The 22,428-nt window shown below is 44.0% G+C and overlaps 3 protein-coding genes and 1 long non-coding RNA gene across 4 annotated transcripts; 1 reads left to right on the top strand and 3 right to left on the bottom strand.

Moving 5' to 3' along the window:
* Nucleotides 1-8,414: 8,414 nt before the first annotated feature.
* LOC123987683 lies at nucleotides 8,415-9,632 on the bottom strand. Its single transcript, XM_046285155.1, has one exon. It carries the CDS (start codon nucleotides 9,630-9,632, stop codon nucleotides 8,415-8,417), a length of 1,218 nt encoding a protein of 405 aa, XP_046141111.1.
* Nucleotides 9,633-14,545: 4,913 nt separating this feature from the next.
* On the bottom strand, nucleotides 14,546-15,688 carry LOC123987682. Its single transcript, XM_046285154.1, has one exon. The coding sequence runs from the start codon at nucleotides 15,686-15,688 to the stop codon at nucleotides 14,546-14,548; it is 1,143 nt and encodes a 380-aa protein (XP_046141110.1).
* Nucleotides 15,689-15,852: 164 nt separating this feature from the next.
* Nucleotides 15,853-20,123, bottom strand: LOC114881237. Its single transcript, XM_046285204.1, has 2 exons — nucleotides 16,838-20,123; nucleotides 15,853-15,960 (listed from the first exon to the last, which is right to left on the bottom strand). Exons 1-2 carry the CDS (start codon nucleotides 19,901-19,903, stop codon nucleotides 15,853-15,855), a joined length of 3,174 nt encoding a protein of 1,057 aa, XP_046141160.1. The 5' UTR covers nucleotides 19,904-20,123.
* LOC123987690 lies at nucleotides 19,580-21,771 on the top strand. Its single transcript, XR_006829296.1, has 3 exons — nucleotides 19,580-19,654; nucleotides 20,116-21,373; nucleotides 21,455-21,771. It is a non-coding gene; the product is annotated as an uncharacterized LOC123987690 (long non-coding RNA).
* The last annotated feature ends 657 nt before the right edge of the window (nucleotides 21,772-22,428 follow it).

Here is a 22,428-nt window from a genome sequence, read left to right as displayed (position 1 = left end):
ATTAAATATTAACAATAAAAATAAAATAAAATATTCTGTATAAAAAAATTGGTTATAATAAAGAAAAATAAAATTAAAAAGATATTGTTTTAAATTCTTGGGTCGTTACAGCTTCCCCCGCGCGTTTGTCTCTTGTCCTCAAGAGACAAATGTTTTTTCTTTTTATGTTGCACAGGGCGCAGCAACACTTCTCCTCGTTATTCCTTGGGGAGGCCGACAGAACTCCGAAGTAACGCACCACTTGTCCGTGTTCTCGTCTTGGGTCCGTCTTCACTGATCTTCTATAAACCTTCCAGTCAAATTCCGGAATATCAATCAATACTAATTTCCATTGTGGTGGTGGTGGTGGTGGTGGTTGCATTTCCTCCCTTTGCATTACAATTTCTTCTTGCACTGTTATCTTTGAAATTTTGTATAAAAGAAATAATTAATGAATGAAATAAATCTTTGATGATACAATTCTACCTCTTTGAATTGTTTTAGGGCTCTTCTTAGCCTTTTTAAACGCTCGCGTCGTCCTGCGCGTCTCACCATTTTCGCTATCTACGAGTTGAATATAGTTGCGCGTGCGTAGCGTCGCTTCGTATATCTCTCTCTCTCGCTCTTTGTTTCTGTCTCTTTCTATCTTTTTTCTATGTAACATGGCGGACTTGCGAGTCTGCGCATTAATACTTCGAACGAAATAAAAATGTTCCGAGCGAATTGAAAATGTTTTTGTAGGATTTGAAATAAATTTACTCGTCTATGGAACAAAAATGGTTATATATTTAAAAAAAAAGAAATCTTATATTACAATAGGTTTTTAAATTTATTCGTAAATTTTATCCAGACAGAATATTTCTGGTTCATGTGCAGGTAACATGTACCCTTCGTTGTACGTTTCTATTAGTTCGTTATCCATATTTGCAACTGCATTACGACAATCGGTGCAGGCTATTGCTGGTCGTAAGCTGGCAATGGTTTGTCTACATGAAACACATGTAGTCTGTCTTACGCTCTCCTCTACTTTAATAAAATGATGGACTCCTATGTGGAACCAATGCTTCGCTGCTTGTTCTACTGTTCTTAACGCACATTCGGTGCATAAGCGTCCCATTCTCGGATTAAATATATATTCAAATGCAATTGTGTTATCTCTCACACACAATGCATTTGCGACATTTGGAATTTGTTGTGTCATTTTCCTGCAACGGAAGTTATTTATTATAAGATACTGAAAATCTTAAATTGTATCATCTATGCTTACTCTTTTCTCTTTTTGAACAATCTTTCTTCTTTTTTTCTTTCTTTCCTTTACTCTTTCTACTATTTTGTTCAGATAGCGTCACTCTTACGTGCTTTCTTTTAATGTACTTTGCACAATATGGCGGCAGGTTTAAAATTTTGTATGTGCGCATGCGCATGTTCCGAAAATTATATAGACTAGTATATCGATTTTTATTTTTGATCTATGTTGTAGACTGGTCGATAGGCCCTCTTTAGTCGATCCTTGTGAACTATCCTAGTCTTTTTGGGACCTATCTGCAATTCTATGTTATTTTTTTCTATGTTTCTTAAAACTTTGTACGGTCCTGTATATTCTTTTTGTAGTTTACTTTTTCTTGGTGGGTTTAATAACATAACTTCTTCTCCTGTTTTATAATTAATTGGTCGTATTTTCCTATCGTAGTAGTATTTTTGTCTATATTTTGATTGTTCTAGATTTGTTTTTGCTGTTTGCCTAATTTTATGTAAATTTTGTAATAGTTTGTCTACATAATCTGGGTATGTATCTAAACTGTCAGTAGGTGTAAACTTTGATGGTAGCCTTGCTTTTTTTCCATATACTAGTTCATGAGGTGTGAATTTTGTCCCCTCATGAACGCTAGTGTTATATGAAAACATTGCTTGTTGTAGCCATTCATCCCAGTGTTCTTGTTTAGATATATAGTGTTTCAAGTACTCAACTAGAACGTGATGGCTTCTTTCCAGGGACCCGTTTGACTGAGGATGGAAGGATGATGTACGGTACGTTTGGATGTGGAAGATTTTAGCTAGCTTCTTAATAAGTGAGGATGTGAAGCATGTTCCCTGATCGGTGAGGATAGCTTTAGGACTGCCGAATTGGCATATGAACGAGTTGGTGAATGTTCTTGCGACGTCCTCTGATGTAGCTGATACAAGTGGAACTGCGACGGAGTACTTGGTCAAGTTGTCTTGTATGGTGAGGATGTAACTGTATCCTTTTTGTGTCATAGGTAAGGGTCCAAGAATATCTAAAGACACCTTATCGAATGCGTCTGAAGGAGTGTCTGTGATAACCATAGGCTCCTTATTCTTCATCCTTACTAGCTTGGTTCTTTGGCAACTGATGCATGATCTGATATAATCGGTAATTTCTCTCTTCATGTTTTTCCAATAATACTTGTTCCTGATCCTGAGGTAAGTTTTTCTAATTCCTTTGTGTCCTGCAACTGTGCTTTCATGATTTTCTTTAATTATACTTCTTCTTTCATCTTTAGGTGGAGTTTGGATTGTCCCTTTGCAGATGATGATGTTGATGTTTGAATCTGCAAAGATTACTTGAAGAATTGCTTTTAACCCTTGCTTGTCTGGCATGCTGCATTCCTGGATTCCTTTTTGAACTAACATGTGATGAAGAGCTTTAATTTTGTGTGGTAAATTTTCTTTATAATCTACTAATACTCCAAAAATTAACTTATTTTTAATTTTATATTCTGTGATACTGTTTTGTGGTTTAGAAATTTTAATCTTTTCATTTTCTATTAACTGTTTTGACTGGTAATCTTCAGGTTGTCCTTCTTTATTAATGAATATTACTGCTGTACCTCTCTTCATCCATAACTGGTCTTCGGTTTCTTCTATTTTAAATATGACTGGTTTATTGCTAATTATTTTTGGTTTAATTTGTTTAATTGTAGACGGTTGTTCGGTTTTTCCTTTTTTAATTTTGATAGGTGTGATAGGAGCTGATAATGTGTCACTTGAGGTTTCTTTTTCTACTTTTCTTTTTATTATAGGAGACCTTTCTCTTGTGCTTGAAGAGGAATCGATTCTGGGTGGTTCTTTGAAGATGTGTTTAGGTAATATCGTTTCTTCATTGTATTCTTCTATTTCATCTCCAATTATTACAGGTTCTTGAACTATAAGTCGTTTCTGTGGGATGATGTATTTCTTTTCTTCTGGTGGTTGATGTACATCAACTGTAATTTGCTGTTCATTAGGTTTTCTTTTTTTCTTGATTTCTTCAGAAGAGTATGTTTTTATTCGTTTTCTTGGTTTTGATTTTGGTGGTTCTTCAGATACATCAGTTTCGTAATACTGAGATTCATCTGAACTTGTATAGTCTTCTTTTATCCTTTTTCTTGCTGTACTTCCTCTTTGAGATGGGCTTCTCTCTCGTATGTTATCTTTTCGGTATCTTTTCCTTATTTCAACATCTGTGGAGTCATCTCGTGGTCGTGTTAAATGTTTGTGGCTGATTTTCCTCTTTTTAATTTCTCGTGAACTTGACGAGGTTGTTGGCCTTGGTCTTCTTGGATATTGATGCCATTCTTTCTTCCTTTTATGATTTTCAGACTCAGTTGTAGTTGTTGGTCTCGGTCTAGTTGGATACTGATGTGCTTCTTTTTTCCTTTTAAATTCCCTAGATTCTGACGTCGTTGTTTGTCTAGGACGAGTGGGATATTGATGCCACTCCTTCCTTTTTTTGTGCTTGCCTGATTCTGAGGTGGTTGTTGTTTGTCTGGGGCGAGTGGGATATTGATGCCATTCTTTCCTTTTCTTACGCTTCTTCTTTGATCCAGACGTAGATGAGTGCAGCCTTTTCGCATTTATTTGTAGAGCATTTATATCCTCGACAGGATTTCTGGATAGAGCATCAGCGTTCATGTTTTGCTTGCCTGGTTTATATTTAATCTCATAATCGTATTCGCTCAATCTCAGTTTCCATCTCATGAGTCTTGATGTTGGATCTGAGAGACTGTTTAACCAGATTAAAGGTTTGTGATCTGTGATTAAATAGAATTTTCTGCCGAAAATATATGGTCTGAAATGATTTATTGCGAATATTACAGCAAGTAATTCCCTTTCTGTTGCGGAGTATTGTGTTTCCGGCTTATTCATTACTCTTGATGCGTATGCTACTGGCTGATCTTTTCCTATTTCTCCTTGACTTAGGACCGCTCCTACTGCTGTTCCGGATGCGTCAGTGGTTATATTAAATGGTCTCTCAAAGTCAGGATATTGTAGGATTGGCTTTTCGCATAATACGTTTCTTAAAAATTCGAAAGCTTGCTGTTGCTGGTTGGACCATTCGAATTTTTGCTCCTTCTTCGTCAAGTCAGACAATGGTTTAGCTATTTTAGAGAAGTCTTTAATGAAACGTCTATAATATCCGCACAATCCTAGGAACTGTCTGATATCTTTGACAGTCTTTGGAACGGGGAATTTTTGGACTGCTTCAACCTTTGCTGGGTCAGGTTTTACACCGTCTTCTGTAATTATATGGCCCAGGTATGCCACCTCTTTCTTTAAAAATTGGCAATTGTCAGGTTGTAAGCATAAATTTGCTTCTCTAAGCTTCGTCATCATCCTGTTGACCTTTATCTCGTGTTCTTTTAGTGAGCTTGCATAAATCACGATGTCATCGATGAACACGAATAGTTCCAGTCCTTGTAATCCGTCTAGGACGTTGTTCATCAGGCGCTGGAATGTGGCTGCAGCATTTTTTAAACCAAAAGGCATTCTGTTGAATTCGAAATGCCCGAATGGTGTTGAAAATGCTGTTTTGTGCTTGTCTTCCGGATGCATTGGTGTTTGATGAAAACTAGATTTTAAATCAAACACGGAGAAGTATTTTGCGCTTCCCACTTGATCCAGGATATCCGTAATGTTGGGTAGTGGATAGGCATCGCTGATCGTTTTCTCATTTAATTTTCTAAAATCAATCACTAATCTCCAGCATTTATTTCCTTGTGAATCTTGCTTTTTTGGTACTATCCATAAAGGTGAGTTAAAAGGTGATGAGGAATGCTTGATGATTCCTTTTCCCAGGAGATCATTTACTTGGTGATTAATTTCATCTTTCAACGCATGAGGATATCTGTACTGCTTAACATTTACAGGCACCTCATCCGTCGTGATGATCCTGTGATAGATTTTATTCGTTGCTGGAAGTTTATCTCCGTCTATATAAAATCTGTCAGCGTGCTCTTTTACTATATCCTCTACATTAGTGAGTTCTTCTTGATTCAAATGACCTGTTTGTAATATTTTAAGAATTTGCTGAGCTCTTTTAGGTTCTTGATGGAATGTTTCTTCGTTCTGTGGTGCCTCTTCATACTGTTGCAGCTCTACTGCTGGCATTTCGATTTCGATGTCTTCTGCTCCAACGTTGATCGCATACAGAAATGCTACACCATCACGATTCGTGACTACAGCGTTTCCCATATATATTTGTGGGTGAAGCTGTAATTTTGGGACAAAACCAGTTTTTATTTCAGTGTTTGATACTCTTATAGGTATCATGGTTTTTGTCCTAGATGGTATTACCACTGCTGGTTGCTTGAATGGTATTATATTGTTATTTACGATTAGTATAGACTTGGCGTAATTGATGCTGGCTCCACTGCTTTTAAAATACTCTGTTCCTAAAATTCCGTCTTGTTCTATTGGTAGTTCTTCGATGATGTGGAATATGGATTCAGTTTCCAATATCTTTACTTTGATGTATCCTGTTGTATAAATAGAGCTTTTAGTGATTCCATTTAATTGAAAAATTGCATCTGTATTTATAATAATTTCTTTTGAAATTGCTTGTTTTTTAATTATATTAATGTCTGACCCCGTGTCGACCATGAATAAGGCTTGCTGATTTTTGAAACTTTCGCTTACCAGCTCGACACTGGGAGATTTATTTATTTCTCCTAAGTTTAGGTACAAATTTGCCTTTTTACGTACCTGTTGTACTTGAGGAGTTTGCTGGGGTCTCTGGCTCTTGATACGTTCTTGATATGCCTTTTTCCGGCATTCCTGAATTGTATGGCCAATGTTTTGGCAGAATTCACAAATTGGAGGTCTTGTTCGTGTCCAATTTTGACCTTGTCACTGCGTGGGTTGATTTCTATAGGTTTGAGCTGGCTGCACAAAGTCCTGGGGGACTCCGGGTCTTGCTGGTTGGTCCTTAAACCAGCAAGTTTCCAAGGTGTGCCCGGACCTTTGGCAGTGTTGGCAGTGTTTTGCTGGCCAGCGGGCCCTCGACATTGATTGTCTTTGGAACCGCTGACTGCAGCATACACTGGCGTTATGCCCGTATCCATAGCAGTTGTCGCATTGTTCGGCCGTAGTGAATCCCTGTGATAGGTTAGCTTTGGTCTGGCTTTCTATATTTTCTGCCTCGGCTACAATTGCTGCACTGATTGCTTCGTCAAGGCTGTTGAAGTTTTGATTTTTCATTCGGTTATATACCTCCTGTTTTAAACCGGTGAGGAAAGCTTTAATTGTATTAGTTTCCGACGACCGGTTGTATCCTTCGATGTTGTCTGGGAATTCTAACTCGTTGCAGCTTTTAATTTGTAGTAGAAGTCCTGAGACGCGGCTGCCGTAGTCTACGACTGCCTCAGTTGGACCCTGTGCGATCCTTGCCATGTCGCCGCATAGCTGCATCGAAGTGAAGAGTGGTGCGAACCGTGATTTTATTACGGCAATCAGTTCCTCGATGGTGTCGTAGTCTCCGTTTAATACCACTCTTGCTGCTTGCCCGTAGAATTTGTTCTTGATTAATTGTACCAATCCATACTCAGCATTCGGAGAGATTATATTCTTCGCTTTGAAACAGCTCTTTGCAAACTGATAGACTGGTATGTTGCGGCCGTTGAATGCTGGTACGATGTCTGCTGCATCGCGAATACTGATCGGTCGGCTTCCTTCAGTCGATCCGTTGGCTGATCCGCTGGCTGATGCGCTGGCTGGTTGATCGGCTATTCCGTTTGGCATCTTGATTTTTGCTTATTGATATAGTATATATGTATGTATATTATGTATTATATATTTGTTTTTTTTTTTTTTCCCTTTTTTTTTTTTTCTCTCTTTTTTTTATATATATTTCTTGTACTTTACTTTTTTATTTGTATTTGTCTGTTTCTAGGCTAACCATTAATGTCCGCAGAGATATGATTTCTCCTTACCACTCGAACAATCCCACCGCTGTCACCAAATTTTTATTTACTATAACTACGTGTAACGACCCAGAGTGAGTACGTCACTGCACCGACTTGTAGGGAGAGCGGTTCCCTTAGAAGGCGACTCGTAATAAATGTGTTAAGGATTTTAGGTTCGTGTGGTGTGCGGTTAAGGAGTGAAATCCAAACACTAATGTGCTAGAAACTGAATGAAAATATGTTTATTCAAGAATGAAAGGTAAGTGAATATTGAATTATAATACAAAGTTGCTAGTATCACAATAAGTGCGGCTAGAAATAGGAATACAATAAGAAATTATAATTAGTTCGCCCTAGATTGGGAATACAATTGAAAAATATGTAATTAGTAATTAATATGTAAGTAAAAATTAATAATTGTAATTAATCGTTAGCGCTAACGCAAGTGCGGCGTGGTCTTCTTCTACAGTCAACACTCTGTTCGTTTTCAACAATAATTATGGAAACTAAACTCCAGAGGTTTGTGCTAGACTATTGGAATCAAGTTAACCCTTCCTACAGGTCGCAATCGGTTTCTGGTTATACCAGAGCCGTGTTAAACGCAGGCCGTTCAAGGAGCTCCGCTCCTCGCTAGCTCTTTACACTTGAGTGTTGGCTTAGCGTAACACCTGTGTAACACGTTGCGCACCGCGAATAGGAGGTCCACTGTTCCGTAGTCCTGCACGCCACCAGTGGAATAGTAGAAATTAGCTATAGCTCGCGCTCTATCGCTGCCTAGACAGTTCAGCGCAAGCTCTTCTCTACTAATCAGAGTGTTGTCTGTTTCAGACCGAGGTCTGAGAAGATCTGCGATGAAACTGTGCGGAACGCCTCTATTTATACTCAGATTTTGCTGAGTCGGCACTTTTTTTCCGCATAGAGTTCTTGGGGTAGCTGGGTTTTTCCCGTCACGTGGTGGTCCAGCATCCCCACTCTAGAATACTACCCCACCGTATGGTTACTGGGGTTGCGCTCGCGCGTGCGCGGTCGGACGTCGATAATTTATCGGTAAACTGTTTTACCGTCCGACTTATCGACTAAACTTTTATCGATAAATTCAACAAACTCGGTTATCGACGAAATGAAAATGTTTATTACAAAAATTTATACATTAAATATTAACAATAAAAATAAAATAAAATATTCTGTATAAAAAAATTGGTTATAATAAAGAAAAATAAAATTAAAAAGATATTGTTTTAAATTCTTGGGTCGTTACACGAACGACGTCTTCGAACCCTTTCGCTCAGAATGCAAAAGAGAATGATGTCTACCTTTACATATCGAACAAGCGCGTTTGCTAGGACAGGCTGCCGGGAGATGTCCTTTTTGTAAACAATTAAAACATCGATGATGTTCGCGCGCGAGTGATAATCGTTGTTCGACGGATTGCCCACGGAACACGTCACATTTAAACAAAGCGTGATCGGCGCCGCACGCGACGCATTTCGTTTCCGACGCGTTTAAATGCGCTTTCACGTTTTTAATAGGCGCTGATTTATTTTTATAGGCGCTGTTTCCTTCTCCGTGGGATGACGCCAACGATTCCAGAGTTCGAATTCGCACATTGAGGAACGCCTCCCAATCCGCGAGGGATGGGAACAATTCCTCTTCACCCATGCGTAACTCCCACTCCCGATGGGACTCCTTGTCCAACTTGCGGACAAAGTGAAAAACAAGAACATCGTCCCAGTATTCGACCGGGCGAGCCATGTTTTTTAAGGCCGTTAATGCGGCGCGAGATCTATCGCGTAAACTTTTTAAATCGCTTAGAACTGCGGATCCGATCGGGGGTGAGTCGAACAACATTTTCAGGTGAGCGGTTATGAGCGCGCGTTCGTTAGCGTACCTGTCGGTCAATAGTTTCCACGCTGCCTCGTAATTCGCCGCGGAAGTGGCAACGTTTTTTAATAGAAGAGACGCTTCACCAATTAAGCTTAATTTAAGATAGTGCAACTTTTGCACCTCCGGTAACGCGTCGTTAGAGCCAACTAAAGACTGAAAGAGGCCTCGAAAATTTTCCCATTCCGTATAGTCCCCGGAGAATTTAGGTAATTCGACGCGAGGAAGCTTGGCCGACAGTGCAGATTCGCGATTACAAGAAGCGGTACTCGTATTACATGGGTTACTTGCAGGTTCGGAGTCCGTCGGTAAGGCTGCCGTCATAGCGTCGAGGGCGGCAAGGAAAGCTGCTTCCGTATCCCCGAAGACGTCGCTGGAGAAGTAGGGATTCGCCCTGGTGTCCTCCTCCGTTGCTGCAACCTCGATCTGGACTTGCGTTGATTGGAATTTGGCCCAGTAATCCTTAAGCAGGTTGATCCGACTGCGAATCACTGCAGGAGTGTGATTCACCTTCCCCAATTTTTTAAAGTTGAGCAGTGCATTGTTGATCAGGCGTGCATGCACTTTATTTTCGCGGATTAATGTATCCATAATGTTTGATATTAAGTGTTTCAAATAAACGTACTGTACCGCAAGGTGAACTGTTATGACCACGTCACTGTTTTCGCGAAGCGAAGCGCGTGAACGTCCTCCGATGTTTACCGGCGGAGGTCGCGATGTCGGTTGAGTTCGAACGACACGTGCAAAATCCTTTGTTCTGCCGATTTAATCCGGCTTAGATTTCAGCACTTTCGCGATTTTAATGTTCACCACACAATTAGAATTGTTTTTTATGCGGCACTGCACTGCTTTAGATCCTTAGAATCCGGCTCGAAGGACCATTTGTTGCGCGTAGAGTATTAATTTTGCTCTAGGCAAAATTACCGGTTAATTTGGTAAGGGAAACGCGTGCAGGAAAATGAATTTGACACTGGCGATAACTTTGGTGATAATAAACGTGTTCACTTGAGGCACTTTATTTTTCTTTAATTAGTAAAGAAGATGAGCGAATTAGTCGCGTGTTACGTGTCGTTTGTTATCAGAGCGCAAACGAATGAGTAGGACGTTTGTCGCGGCGTCGGTGTTTTTATAAACCGATCGACCGACGACAACGCCGAGCCGTTGGTGTTGTCAAACACTAATTGGTTATATTTTAAATTATGGCGCTCTAAATCCGGAACACAGTCGGTGAGTTAAATTATCGATAAATGATCGACGTGCGACCACATATGCGCCAGCGCAACCCCGATGATTCCGCGGTGGGGTGAGATTCTATAGTAGGGGTATTCGGCAGACACGTGATGGGGAATTCCAGAAGTCGAAAGGAATTCTATGTAGAAGAAAAACGCTAAGTTAGCAGAATCTGACTATAAATAGAGGCGTTCCACGCAGTGTCAGATCAGATCATCTCCGACTTCGATCGAATACAGACAGCACTCTGGTAGTAGAGGAAAGCTCTGCGCTGAATTACTTAGGCAACGATAGAGCTTTATCCTTTTCTCTCAGTGGTGACGTGCGAGACTTCAGATCTGTGGACACCCTACTCATGGTGCGCAACGTGTTAACCAGGTGTTTGTACTAAGCCAATACTCAAGTATAAAGAGCTAGGGAGGAGCGGAGCTCCTTGAAACGGCCTGTTTTTACATAGCTCTGGCTAGTCCAGAAACTGATTGCGCCTTGTAGGCAAAGTCCACGCGTGTCTGAGGGTACCGTACAAGCCACTGAATTATAGTTTCCAATACTTAGCGTAGTTGGTGATTGTACAGAGTGTTGGCTGTATCCATAGATTAAAGCTCATACTAATTCTAATACTAATTACTAATCATATACTTTTCACTGTATTTTCTAATCTAGGGCATACTAATTATAATTTCTCATTATATTTCATATTTTAGCCTGCACTCATTGTTATACCAGCGTTATTTTTATATTATACTCAGAACAAGCATATTCAGTTATCAAATACTTACCTATTCGAATAAATCTTTGGTTTGATACATTAATGTTTGGATTTTACTCCTCAACCGCACACCACGCGAACCTACAATCCCTAATACAGTCATACGAGTCGCCTTCTTAGGGAATCCCAGTGACGTACCTATCACTGGGACGTTACAATAGTAAAAACGAAAAAATGCCGGGTCTTCTTAGCGGGACGTTACAATACTGTAAACATTGCCCTCGGAATAGTCGCTCGTGTCAAACAGATGTAGATCGCGTTTCATTACATCGTATATGTCATCACATTCCAGTTCGTATATAAGACTGTCTGTGTCTGTGTATAATATTTTACAAAGATGTTTAAATTTCGGCCAAACATAATCATGATGGAATTTGTACAAACATGTTTTTGATATATCCAGAATACACATACCAACATAAATGGGTTTTCTAAATTTAATTTCCAACTTTCGCATCTCTATTGCAATCAAATGTTCCGAAAATATTGATCTGCTATGAAAATTTGGTTTTGCTATCAGGGCCTCGGCGCCGTATCTGCCTTCCCATTTTGTAACTAATTTAACGACTACATGATTTCTAACGTTCTCCATAGTTTTACCAAAGACTGCATTATTCATTAATTTAAATAAGTTCTTTTCAAAATCATTTTTAGCTACAGTTCTAAGTTGCGTGTTTAAATTAATGTATTCGCGAAGCCATAGAGATTGTTTACATTCTAAAACGCGATGAATTATAGAAACCTTTAAGCCATGATTTAAGCATTCTTGAAGATTGCGGTAATGGATGATGTAACTTATCCTGATGTTGCTTATCCTGAAGTGTAGCGAGTAGTTTCTCATGTTTGGCATTAGGAGGCTTCTCGCGTATTGGATGAAAAGGTAAATCTGCATGCTTGTCGTGTAATTCTAGCGGGTATTTCTAATCGACTTCCAAAATATATCCAATGTCCGAATTTTCGGTTGAGTTATGGTTTACGGGGTAACCTCAGATCGATCTGATTTTTTTACCATAGATAGCCCTTGAGATGGCGATTCCAGCGGTGGTCATCCCATCTCTTAACTCCCACCTGCCGTCCCGGTAGAGGTCAAAAACTAAAATCGTCCAAAAAGTGGTTTCTGCACTGATCTCAGTGAGCACATTAAGAAAAAAACGTGAAAAAAAATATAAAAAGAGATTTTACAAAAGTGAAAAAAATATTTAAAAAATGAAAAAAAATGTACAAAAAATATTTAAAAATTGAAAAAAAAATAAAAAAACCTAACCTAACCCTTCTTTTTTTTTGGTTCAGTTGGAAGAGGAAATGCGTTTGCGCACGCGCGGGCTGGTTCCCCTTTTCGTCTATTCGGCTAGAGGGGGCCCGGGCAGTGTGGAACTCATGTCCGCCCTGAGGGGGCAGCCTGGCGCCCGTGAGGTGGGGGCTAACCCAAAGAGAAAACCCCAGAGGGGGGCAACCTGGCAACCCAACCGGAAGGGTTGGGGGGGGGGGGGTGAGGTTGAGGTCACAGCCCTGAAGGGGCGACCTAGCCGGGCAGCCCATAGGGGGGCACTCCCGTGGCTGGACATACTACCCACTAAAACCTCTCCTCTAACGTGGGCCGCCGGTACCTTTTCACTCGTTAGAATATATAAAGAATACCAGCGTATAGCCACAACGGCGCTTCGGCACTTCAACGCATTTCGCGTTATTCCGTCCTTCCTCAATCTGACATGCGCTAGGCAACCATGATAGATTGAGGATCCACGCCGTTGCACCTCCGATCCAGCGGTAGGACATTTTCAACCTGTTAGCGTCAGCACGTGTGCAAGGGTTGACACGTGGCAGGGTCATTGCATTTGGGGCTTTGACCTGCTTTCCAAGGATTTCTCAGGATTCCTTAGGCTATCGATACCCCGAGCCATACGTCTGTCATCGAACTTAGGCCGGCGGTAGTTGATACTTGAGGTGCGACGAATTCTAAGAATCGCGGATGTTTTGTTTATGGAACGGCGATAGGGAGTTCGATCGCCGATTCTCTAAGGAACGCGCGTGTGGCCGATGACCCGAAGTCATGGTGCTGCATGGCACGTGTAAAAAAATAAGGATTTTCTAGAAGGATCTGGCCACGGAGTGGGGAAGATCTTGCATCTTCTGGTAGGAGGACCATGAGGAACGGCATGGCACTTACCCCAGAACCGTCGAAGGGAATCAATCGTTTTCGCGAAGTCAAAAATTTATAACAAACCTGCACGATTACGTACAGGATTTTTCTTCGGCCACGACCAGGAACCGGAGTAAGCCCATTCACGGGTGGTCGCGCCATGTGTTCACCTACCAGGGCAGGAGCTTGCTCTACGACACGGCCAGGAACCGGGACATCGTATCTCCACAGTTGACCGTGTCCATCTTCGTCCACCATGGTTGGTTGATAATGAAGATGTGGCTTATCCTTGCGGTCATCACGCCCACCTGACCTTCCACGAGGACAGGCCATTTTTCTTCGGCCACGATCAGGTACCGGAGGACTTTCCCACTCAACGGGTGATCGCGCCATGTGTTCACCTACTACAGCAGGGGTTGCTCTTCAACACGGTCAGGAACCGGGACATCGCATCTCCACAGTTGACCGTGCCCTGTCTTCGTCCACCTGGTTAGTTGCTGATGATGTGCCTTATCCCTGAGGTCATCGTGCCGACCTGCCGGTAAAGGCAGGGCCATATTTTCCTTCAGCACAGTCAGGTCCCGGGGCGAGTCCTTTCCCCGGTTGTGCCACGTCTTCTTAGGCAGCAATCCTCGATGACTTGTCCCTCACATACTTCACACACATACACAAACGCTCATGACAAGACAAGGCAAGCATAGCGCATCGAATACCCCAAAATAAATGCAACAATGAATAAGCGAGCCAATAAAAATAAGTGAGTCAATAAGCCCATGAATAGAAGAGCCCATAAACGAACAATAAATAACAATTACAGTAATAAAATAACAACCATAATAAACGTGATTAAGCGTAATTAAATCATAAAATACAACTGTTTTGAAGCTCCGAATTTTCCGTCGAAACGGTCGAGGAATTGAGACGAGCTTCCGAAAAACGCTGCTCGTTGGAGCGTGAAAAAAAACTTCGACGCGATCGCGGATCGGTATTTAATCCGTTTTTCGGGGAATCCCTTTAAACGATGCACAGAAGGATCGTAGACGATTTTAATCCACAACGGAATTCGATGAAGAAGCGTTTCGTAATAAGCCCGTGTTTACTTTTGGCACAATGCCGACTAAGAGAGAGAGCGAGGATTCTCGGAATCGATATATTTATATCTTTCGCCGTCTCGCCTCGCCCCCCTACAGGTGCCGAGCTACTCGATCCACCCGGGGGAACCTGTGAGGGGAAGGACGAGTGGCGGGGAACCGCGAACCTCGCTCGCCCGTCGGATATGATTTATTTTATAAACGATTAATAATAGATACAAACAAATATGTACAGTTAATAGAATAAAATAATTAGTTTTAGTATAATGTAAATTTAGACAACAATAATGTAGAAGAAAATATAATTAATAAACGAGCAAATCTCAAACATGCCGCCCGCCTCGTTGTCGGAACGGCAACGACGTGACCGTTTCCAAGAATCGGCGGTTGCTACTGCGTCACTGCTCGGCTGCCGGTAGACAGACGTATCATGAGACGTCTTCTTAGCCATAGCGTTGTCCGTATCGTTCGGCGACACGAGTGGAATCAACCGTGTGATTGCACGTGTGGTCAGGCTGGTAGCAGTCTGGACGGTCGCCACACGTGTTAGGCCATCTTGTCCCTCGTGGACCTTCACGACGCGCGCCATCGGCCATTTAGTTGGTGGTGTCGAGTCCTCCTTTAGCAAGACGAGGGTTCCGAGTTGGAGGTTAGGAAGCGCCTTCCGCCACTTCGGAAGGTGTTGCAGTTGGCCCAGATATTCTTTACTCCACCTACGCCAAAAATGTTCAATTAATTTTTGTACGAGGGCCCACCTTTTGTGTCCTCCGTCGAAATTTAAATCTTCCGGTGATTCCGGAATCGCCGACAGTGAGTGACCCGTAATGAGGTGGTTCGGTGTTAGTGCGGAGAAGTCTTTGGGATCGTCCGTGAGTGGTGATAACGGTCGTGAATTTAGACACGCTTCCACCTGGCACAATAATGTTGTCAGTTCTTCGAAGGTCAGCCTGTGGCCCTCTACTGACCGAAGAAGATGCCTCTTCGCGGATTTCACCGCCGCCTCCCACAGGCCGCCAAAGTGAGGTGAGTAGGGCGGAATAAATTCCCAATTCGTTCCTTCGTTGGCGATTAGCTCAGCAACCTCCCTGTAAAATTCAGAAGCTCGTTTGAACATAGATTTCAACTGCGCATCTGCACCCCGAAAATTCGTCGCGTTGTCGCTTAAGAGGTGAGCACAGCGTCCTCGCCTCGCGACGAACCGTCGGAAGGCCGCGATAAACGCGGACGCAGACAGGTCGGACACTGGCTCCAGGTGGACAGCTTTGGTGCAGAGGCAGACGAACACGGCGATGTAGCCCTTGACCGTCTTCTGGCCGCGACCCTTTGACATGCAGAGGGTGATTGGGCCAGCATAGTCGACCCCACTGCGAAGGAAGGCCCTGGCAGGCTGGACTCGTGAAGCAGGTAAGGAGCCCATTTGCTGCGTACCCGTGTTACCTTGGAATCTTACACAGCGTACGCAATTTCTTAGGATGCGTTTGAGGAGAGTGCGGTCCTGCGGAATCCAGTACGTTTGACGGACGAAGCTTTGTGTCGACGTGAGGCCACCATGAAGAGTCTGAGCGTGTGCTGCCCGAACAATTAGCTCAGCCAAATTAGACCGACGGTGAACGAGGATTGGATGCCGTTGATCGTAGGTGAGCGATGCATGATCCAATCTTCCACCCACACGAATGATCCCGCAGTCATCTAAAACAGGCCGTAAGGCTAATACATTGGATTTACTTTTAATCGGTTTACCTGTTTTTAGATTGTGTAATTCTTCGGAAAAATATTCCGATTGGCTCAGTCGGAGAATACATTTTCGAGCCTCATCGAGTTCCGTGGAAGTCAAGAAACCCGTTCGCCTGCTGTCGTTGCCCCGAGTGTTCCACACGAAGCGTCTCAGGTAAGCTGTAATGCGTACTAGCTTTGTCAACGACGAAAATCAGCATAGTAAGTCGTTTTCAGATTCTAAATGTTCGGCTGCGATGGTGTGGACGGTAGATCTTTGCTCTGAGAGTGAATCGTCCTGAGAACGAATGGAGGACGGCCAATCACTGGAGGGCGACTGAAGCCACGAAGGGCCATGCCACCAGCGCTCATCTTCCTTCAGAGCCTGTACGGTAACTCCCCTGGTTGCTAAATCCGCCGGATTATCGCCGCTGCGAAGATGACGCCAATCTACGTCTGGGAGTAACGTTTAAATTTCCGCCACGCGGTGTGCGACGAAGGGCTTCCACCTGGAAGCGTGCGATTGGACCCAGGATAGTACCACCGATGCATCCGTCCACGCATATAAGGTGGCTCGTAGAGGAAGTATGCCGTCCCGAACCGCCACCATGAGTCGAGCCAGTAGCAGAGCTCCGCATAATTCCAAACGCGGAATACTGCAGAGCTTGATTGGAGCGAGCTTCGTTTTTGCGATGAGGAGATGCACGTTCGCCCTGGTGGAGGTACTTGGTAAGCGTACATAGACTGCAGCGGCGTATGCTCGTTCGGAGGCGTCGCAAAAGCCATGCAGCTCGATGTGATCGTGCATCGCATCCCTGTAACTAACCCAACGTGGTAATGAGATAGTCTTTACCTCTTCCAGATCTTGACGAAACTGAAGCCACGACTCCTCCAGGCGGACTGAAAGCGGTTCGTCCCAATCTGCTCCTGACAACCAAAGATCTTGCAGTAGTGTTTTGGCGCGTATGAGTACTGGTGAGGCCCATCCAAGCGGATCGAAGAGTCGAGCAGTGTAAGAAAGGACGAGTCGTTTCGTCCAAGTTCGGATGGTTGACGGTTGGTCCGATTTGGCCGAGGTAACAGTAAGCGTGTCTGCCACCGCATTCCAAGTCAGTCCTAGCGTCTCCGCGTCGTTGCTCGCCTGCAGGAATTTGTGATCTCTTTCACTAGGTTCCCCTTGGGACGTGTAGTTCAGCGTCCACTTATCAAGAGGGAACCCGCCCGCCATGAGGATGCCGATTAGCTGCTGTCGAGACTCCTCAGCCTTGGCAGGATCGTCGGCTCCAGCCAACAGGTCGTCCACGTAGGAATTTCGACGTAAGATGGCTGCGCCCAAAGGAAATCGTTGTTCCTCATCGTCTGCCAGGTGTTGTAGAACTCGTAGAGCAAGGTAAGGGGCTGAAGTTGTCCCGTAGGTGACCGTGGTTAAACGAAAATCACGGACTTCGTTTCCAGCTTCGTCTCTCCACCGTATGCGCTGCCAATCTCGATCGTCAGGATGGACGGCTATCTGACGGAACATCTTTACTATGTCCGTAGAAAATACGGATCTCGGGAACCTCCACCGAGTGAGCACCAGCCAAAGGTCGGACTGCAGACGTGGTCCTGACGCAAGAGCCTGGTTCAGCGAAGGTCTGTTGCCTGAAACGTAAGATCCGTCAAAGACAACTCGAATCCTTTTATTTCCTGACCCGGTGGTTTTCCAGACTGCATGGTGAGGCAGGTAATTGGCGTTAGCGACATCATACTTGGAGGCTGGTTCCATGTGGCCCAGTCTCAGATACTCCTCCATGAAGCCCGCATAAGATGTTTGCAAAAAGGAGTCCTTCTCCCATCTTCGTTCGGCAGCCAGAAACCGTTGAAGAGCGGCACGTCGCGGCACTCCGATGTCTTCGGGTGTAGCCTTCAGAAATGGAAGCCGCACCACGTAACGTCCTAGTTCATCACGTGAGTGCGTTTCCTTGAAATACTCCTCACAAGCTGTGTCTTGAGGGCTCCACGGAGACTTCGAAGGGACCTCCTCAAGCTCCCAAAATCTTTGCAGGTCGTTTCGGACATCATCCAGGCCTCGGATGAGTTGCACCCGAGCCACCCCTGAAGCTGGATCGTCGGAGGTCGAAACCGGCCCCAAAGGGGACCATCCAAACGGCGTGCGGACTAGCGACGGAGTTCCAGGAGGGCCTACCTTATTTTCCAAGAAAAGGTACCCACAAACGTCGGCTCCAAGAAGTACGTCGACTCTACGTGGTAATCTAAACTCCGGATCGGCCAGCGGCAATCCCCGCATGTGACTCCATGGATGGTCCTCCACTGGATGAGACGGAGTTGGAGAGGTGACTTTCCTTGTCACCAACGCGTTAAGAGTGATGCGGAAGTCGCTGTCTGCGCAGGACGTAAGCTCGACGGAGACTTCGTGTTTGGCCATCCCGACGCTCTTCTCCTGATAACCGGTGAGTAACACCCTCACACTTTTCCGCTGTAGCTGGAGCGATTGCGCGACCTTCTCGCTAACAAATGACGACTCAGAGCCTGGATCTAAAAGAGCCCTGACGTCTAAAGTGCGACCCTCAGTCGACTCCAAGCGGACCGGCGCGGTTGCCAATAAAATCACCCGTTGAGATCGGACCGTATAAGCAGCACTCGTGCTCGGTGTAATTATATTTGCCTTGGATGACGATGGTTGATCTTCCCGAAAGGCATCGTGTAACGATGTGTGGTGATTGGCCTCGCAAACCAGGCAGCGAAAGTTTGACTTGCAGGCTGCAACTTCATGACCTGAATTTAGACATGCTGTACACACGCCTACCTTTTTTACCAGCGACAAACGGTCTTGCGGATTCATTTTCTTCAACCTAGTGCAGTGGCCAAGAGTGTGTGAGCCAGCACACGACGGGCACGTTTTTGCTGTCTTAGGCTTGGCTGTTTCCTTGGCGTTCGTGGTCAATGTTACCCTTGGTCGAGCATTTGCAACGGGTGTCCGCTTGGAGCCTTCCTTGGACTGGAGGAGGGGCGTCGCCGCATTCGTACCTTGAGCAGAAATAATAGCGTGAGCACGATTTTCCAGAAAATCCACTAACGCCTCAAACGGGGGAAGCGTAGTGGGATCAACCAAGGAAGTTTCCCAAGCGAGTCTCGTGGTTTGATCCAGCTTTTCGGTGAGGAGGAACGAAAACCATTCGTCCCACGACTCCACCGGTCGCTCCAAAGAGGCGAGTGCATTCCTTGACTGGCGGAATTCGTCGAGAATCCTTTTAATTTCCTGAGAGGACGCCTTTACTATGGGAGCACAAGTGAGGATGCGATGCATGTGTGAGGCCGCTAAGATCCTTTTATTGCCGTAGCGACGCTCCAGGGACGCCCACGATGCCTCGTAATTACCGTCCGTCATCGGAGTGCAGGTAAGCATTTTTGCTGCGTCACCTGTAAGACTAGATTTGAGATAATGTAATTTTTGCACCTTACTTAACTTTTTCGAGCCGTGAATTAGAGCTCTGAATTGATCCCGATAACTTTCCCACTGTAGGAGATCCCCAAAAAACGTGGGCAGCGAGATCGTGGGTAAAGTCGGTTCGCCTGACGACGCTTTGCCGGAAGAATTCTCGTCTCCTGGCTTATTCCGGTCTGGGGCGAGTAGGGCAATCCTCTCCTCCAAGTCCACGACGTGCGAAAGGTAAGTACCTTCAATAGTGCTGGAAACGTCTTCCTTCAAGTAAGGCACTGATTTATCAGCTGCGCAAATAATAGATTTGTGAGTTGACGAAAAATCACGCCAATAAGTATCTAACAGCTGCCTCCGTTGCTGCAGCATAATTAGAGTAAGTTTTTCTTGCCCGATCTTCAGTGTATTCCTCATGAAACGCTCTATACGTCCGGCCAGGTCTTCTTGAGAGCGCAGTAGGTTTTCGAGTGACGTCGACATGATGAGTCACCCCGCAAAAACTGTTCTCTAACGACACATAAGGACGTACACAGCACGCGCGTGCAAGGTCACAACTCGCGACCGTTGGCGGTTTGAAATTCGGACCGTTTAACGGCGTGTACGTGATAAAGAATACGATTATTCTGATTAGACGCAAGAAAATAAAGTCAGCGTAACTCACAAGAAACTGTAGTCTTTAACCCTTTTTCCAGCAGTTCGGGAAGTCCAGCGGGCGATCGGCCACCGTTGGATCGTACTTCGATGCACTGAGGACGCAGTTCGCCAAGAGATCACTGCACTCACGGCCGGAAGACAACGTACCGATTCGCGATGGTCAAAATCGAGGTGCCGGACAAAGATCCGGCTCGAAGGACCAATGTTTTGAAGCTCCGAATTTTCCGTCGAAACGGTCGAGGAATTGAGACGAGCTTCCGAAAAACGCTGCTCGTTGGAGCGTGAAAAAAAACTTCGACGCGATCGCGGATCGGTATTTAATCCGTTTTTCGGGGAATCCCTTTAAACGATGCACAGAAGGATCGTAGACGATTTTAATCCACAACGGAATTCGATGAAGAAGCGTTTCGTAATAAGCCCGTGTTTACTTTTGTCACAATGCCGACTAAGAGAGAGAGCGAGGATTCTCGGAATCGATATATTTATATCTTTCGCCGTCTCGCCTCGCCCCCCTACAGGTGCCGAGCTACTCGATCCACCCGGGGGAACCTGTGAGGGGAAGGACGAGTGGCGGGGAACCGCGAACCTCGCTCGCCCGTCGGATATGATTTATTTTATAAACGATTAATAATAGATACAAACAAATATGTACAGTTAATAGAATAAAATAATTAGTTTTAGTATAATGTAAATTTAGACAACAATAATGTAGAAGAAAATATAATTAATAAACGAGCAAATCTCAAACAACAACAGAAAAACAACGGATACATGCATCTAATACAACAGAACAATCAATGAAGTAGTTAAAATAATGAACGAAGCAGTAAAATATGCGAACTAAACATAAGAAGCATAGTAAGCGAGCAAGCAAGCGAGCATATGTGAACTCGGCATAAGCAAAGCAGAGCAGAAGCGAATAACCAACAAAACCTTCAAAAACCTCAACGTCAAACATACAGCGAGGCAACCAAGCAGCAGAAATGAATAGTAAAGAGTATTTAATATTTAGCACTAGCACACAATATAATCACATCGTTCAAGATAAATTCAAAATGAACTATAAAATTGGAATGAAAATGAAGATGAACCAAGGATGTAAAAGGTAAAGTAAAGATGCCAGACAACAGATAGCAAATGCCAGTAGGGAGAAGAAGTAAAACATAGAATGCTGATAATTATTGTCAGTAAAAGGTAAAGTATAGTATAAAATATAATCAGAAACAGCGGATTCTGATGTGAAGTAGGCACACGCATCACCACAAAATGAAGAAACAAGATCACCAAAAAGAGAGGGTACGCCATATATGTATAGCATAATAAATAAATATATATGTGACAGGGGACTCCTCATAATCATCTGTTAAAACTATCAAGGTGACTGAAGGAAAATTACAAATAATAAGAAGGGAACTGAGGGCTTGCATGAAATGCTCAAACCAGCGAAGCTGAGAATCCGTCCTGAGAGGCCTAGATAACCAAGATAATGTGAATTAAAGTCAATTAAGATTATTTAAACTACTAGACTGTGCCACGTGTAACGAAGCAACCCTACAATGAACAGACGTACTTGGAAGACGATCAACATAAAATTGAGCAGGCCTATTGGTGACGCTAACGCCAAACATCAAATACAAATACAATACATAATACATTCTTGTCACATTAATTCATGGGAAAAGTACCATATCTTCAAAGAAGAGAAGATCAGCTGGGAGTAAAAGCAGGAAAGAAGAAAATAAAATAGATGGTGAGCATAATGTAACACAAATAATTGATTGATTGTTTGAAATTATTGAAACTGCTCAAGTTTGCTTGCAGGAACATTTTACACAACCTAACCTAACCCTTTTTTTTGTTTTAGAAGAGGAAATGCATTTATGCACGCGCGGGATGGTTCCCCTTTCGTCTATTCGGCTAGAGGGGGCCCGGGCAGTGTGGGACTCATACCCGCCCTGAGGGGGCAGCCTGGCGCCCATTGGTGGGGGCAAACCCAAAGAGGCAACCCCAGAAGGGGGCAACCTGGCAACCCGACCCCGAAGGGTTGGGTTTAACCCAAGAGTAGGTCTCAGCCCAGAAGGGGCGACCTTGAGCAGGTAGTCCTGAAGGGACAGTCCCGCGGCTGGATATACTACCCACTAAAACCTCTCCCCTGCGTGGGCCGCCAGTACCTCTACATCCTTTGGGATATATAAAAGGTTACCAACGTATAGCCACAACGGCGCTTTGGCAATTCAATGCATTTCGCATTATTCCGTCCTCCCGCAAACCGCCATGCGTTAGGCAACCATGGGGGATTGCAGAACCACGCCGTTGCACCTCCGATCTTACGGTAGGACATTTTCAACCTG

This window comes from Osmia bicornis, chromosome 3 (genome assembly GCF_907164935.1).
Source record: "Osmia bicornis bicornis chromosome 3, iOsmBic2.1, whole genome shotgun sequence".
Classification (NCBI taxonomy): domain Eukaryota; kingdom Metazoa; phylum Arthropoda; class Insecta; order Hymenoptera; family Megachilidae; genus Osmia; species Osmia bicornis.
The sequence above is the reverse complement of the archived record's forward strand: the minus strand, read 5'-3'. Positions and strand labels throughout refer to the sequence as shown.

What these genes read in the sequence shown, in the direction of transcription:
- LOC123987682 (XM_046285154.1), bottom strand. Translation starts at nt 15,688, where the DNA reads ATGGGCTCCTTACCTGCTTCACGAGTCCAGCCTGCCAGGGCCTTCCTT.
- LOC114881237 (XM_046285204.1), bottom strand. Translation starts at nt 19,903, where the DNA reads ATGTCGACGTCACTCGAAAACCTACTGCGCTCTCAAGAAGACCTGGCC. An exon ending in TTCGTCAAGATCTGGAAGAG is followed by an intron (nt 15,961 to 16,837) that starts GTAAAGACTATC and finishes GGCCTGTTTTAG; the next exon opens with ATGACTGCGGGATCATTCGT.
- LOC123987683 (XM_046285155.1), bottom strand. Translation starts at nt 9,632, where the DNA reads ATGGATACATTAATCCGCGAAAATAAAGTGCATGCACGCCTGATCAAC.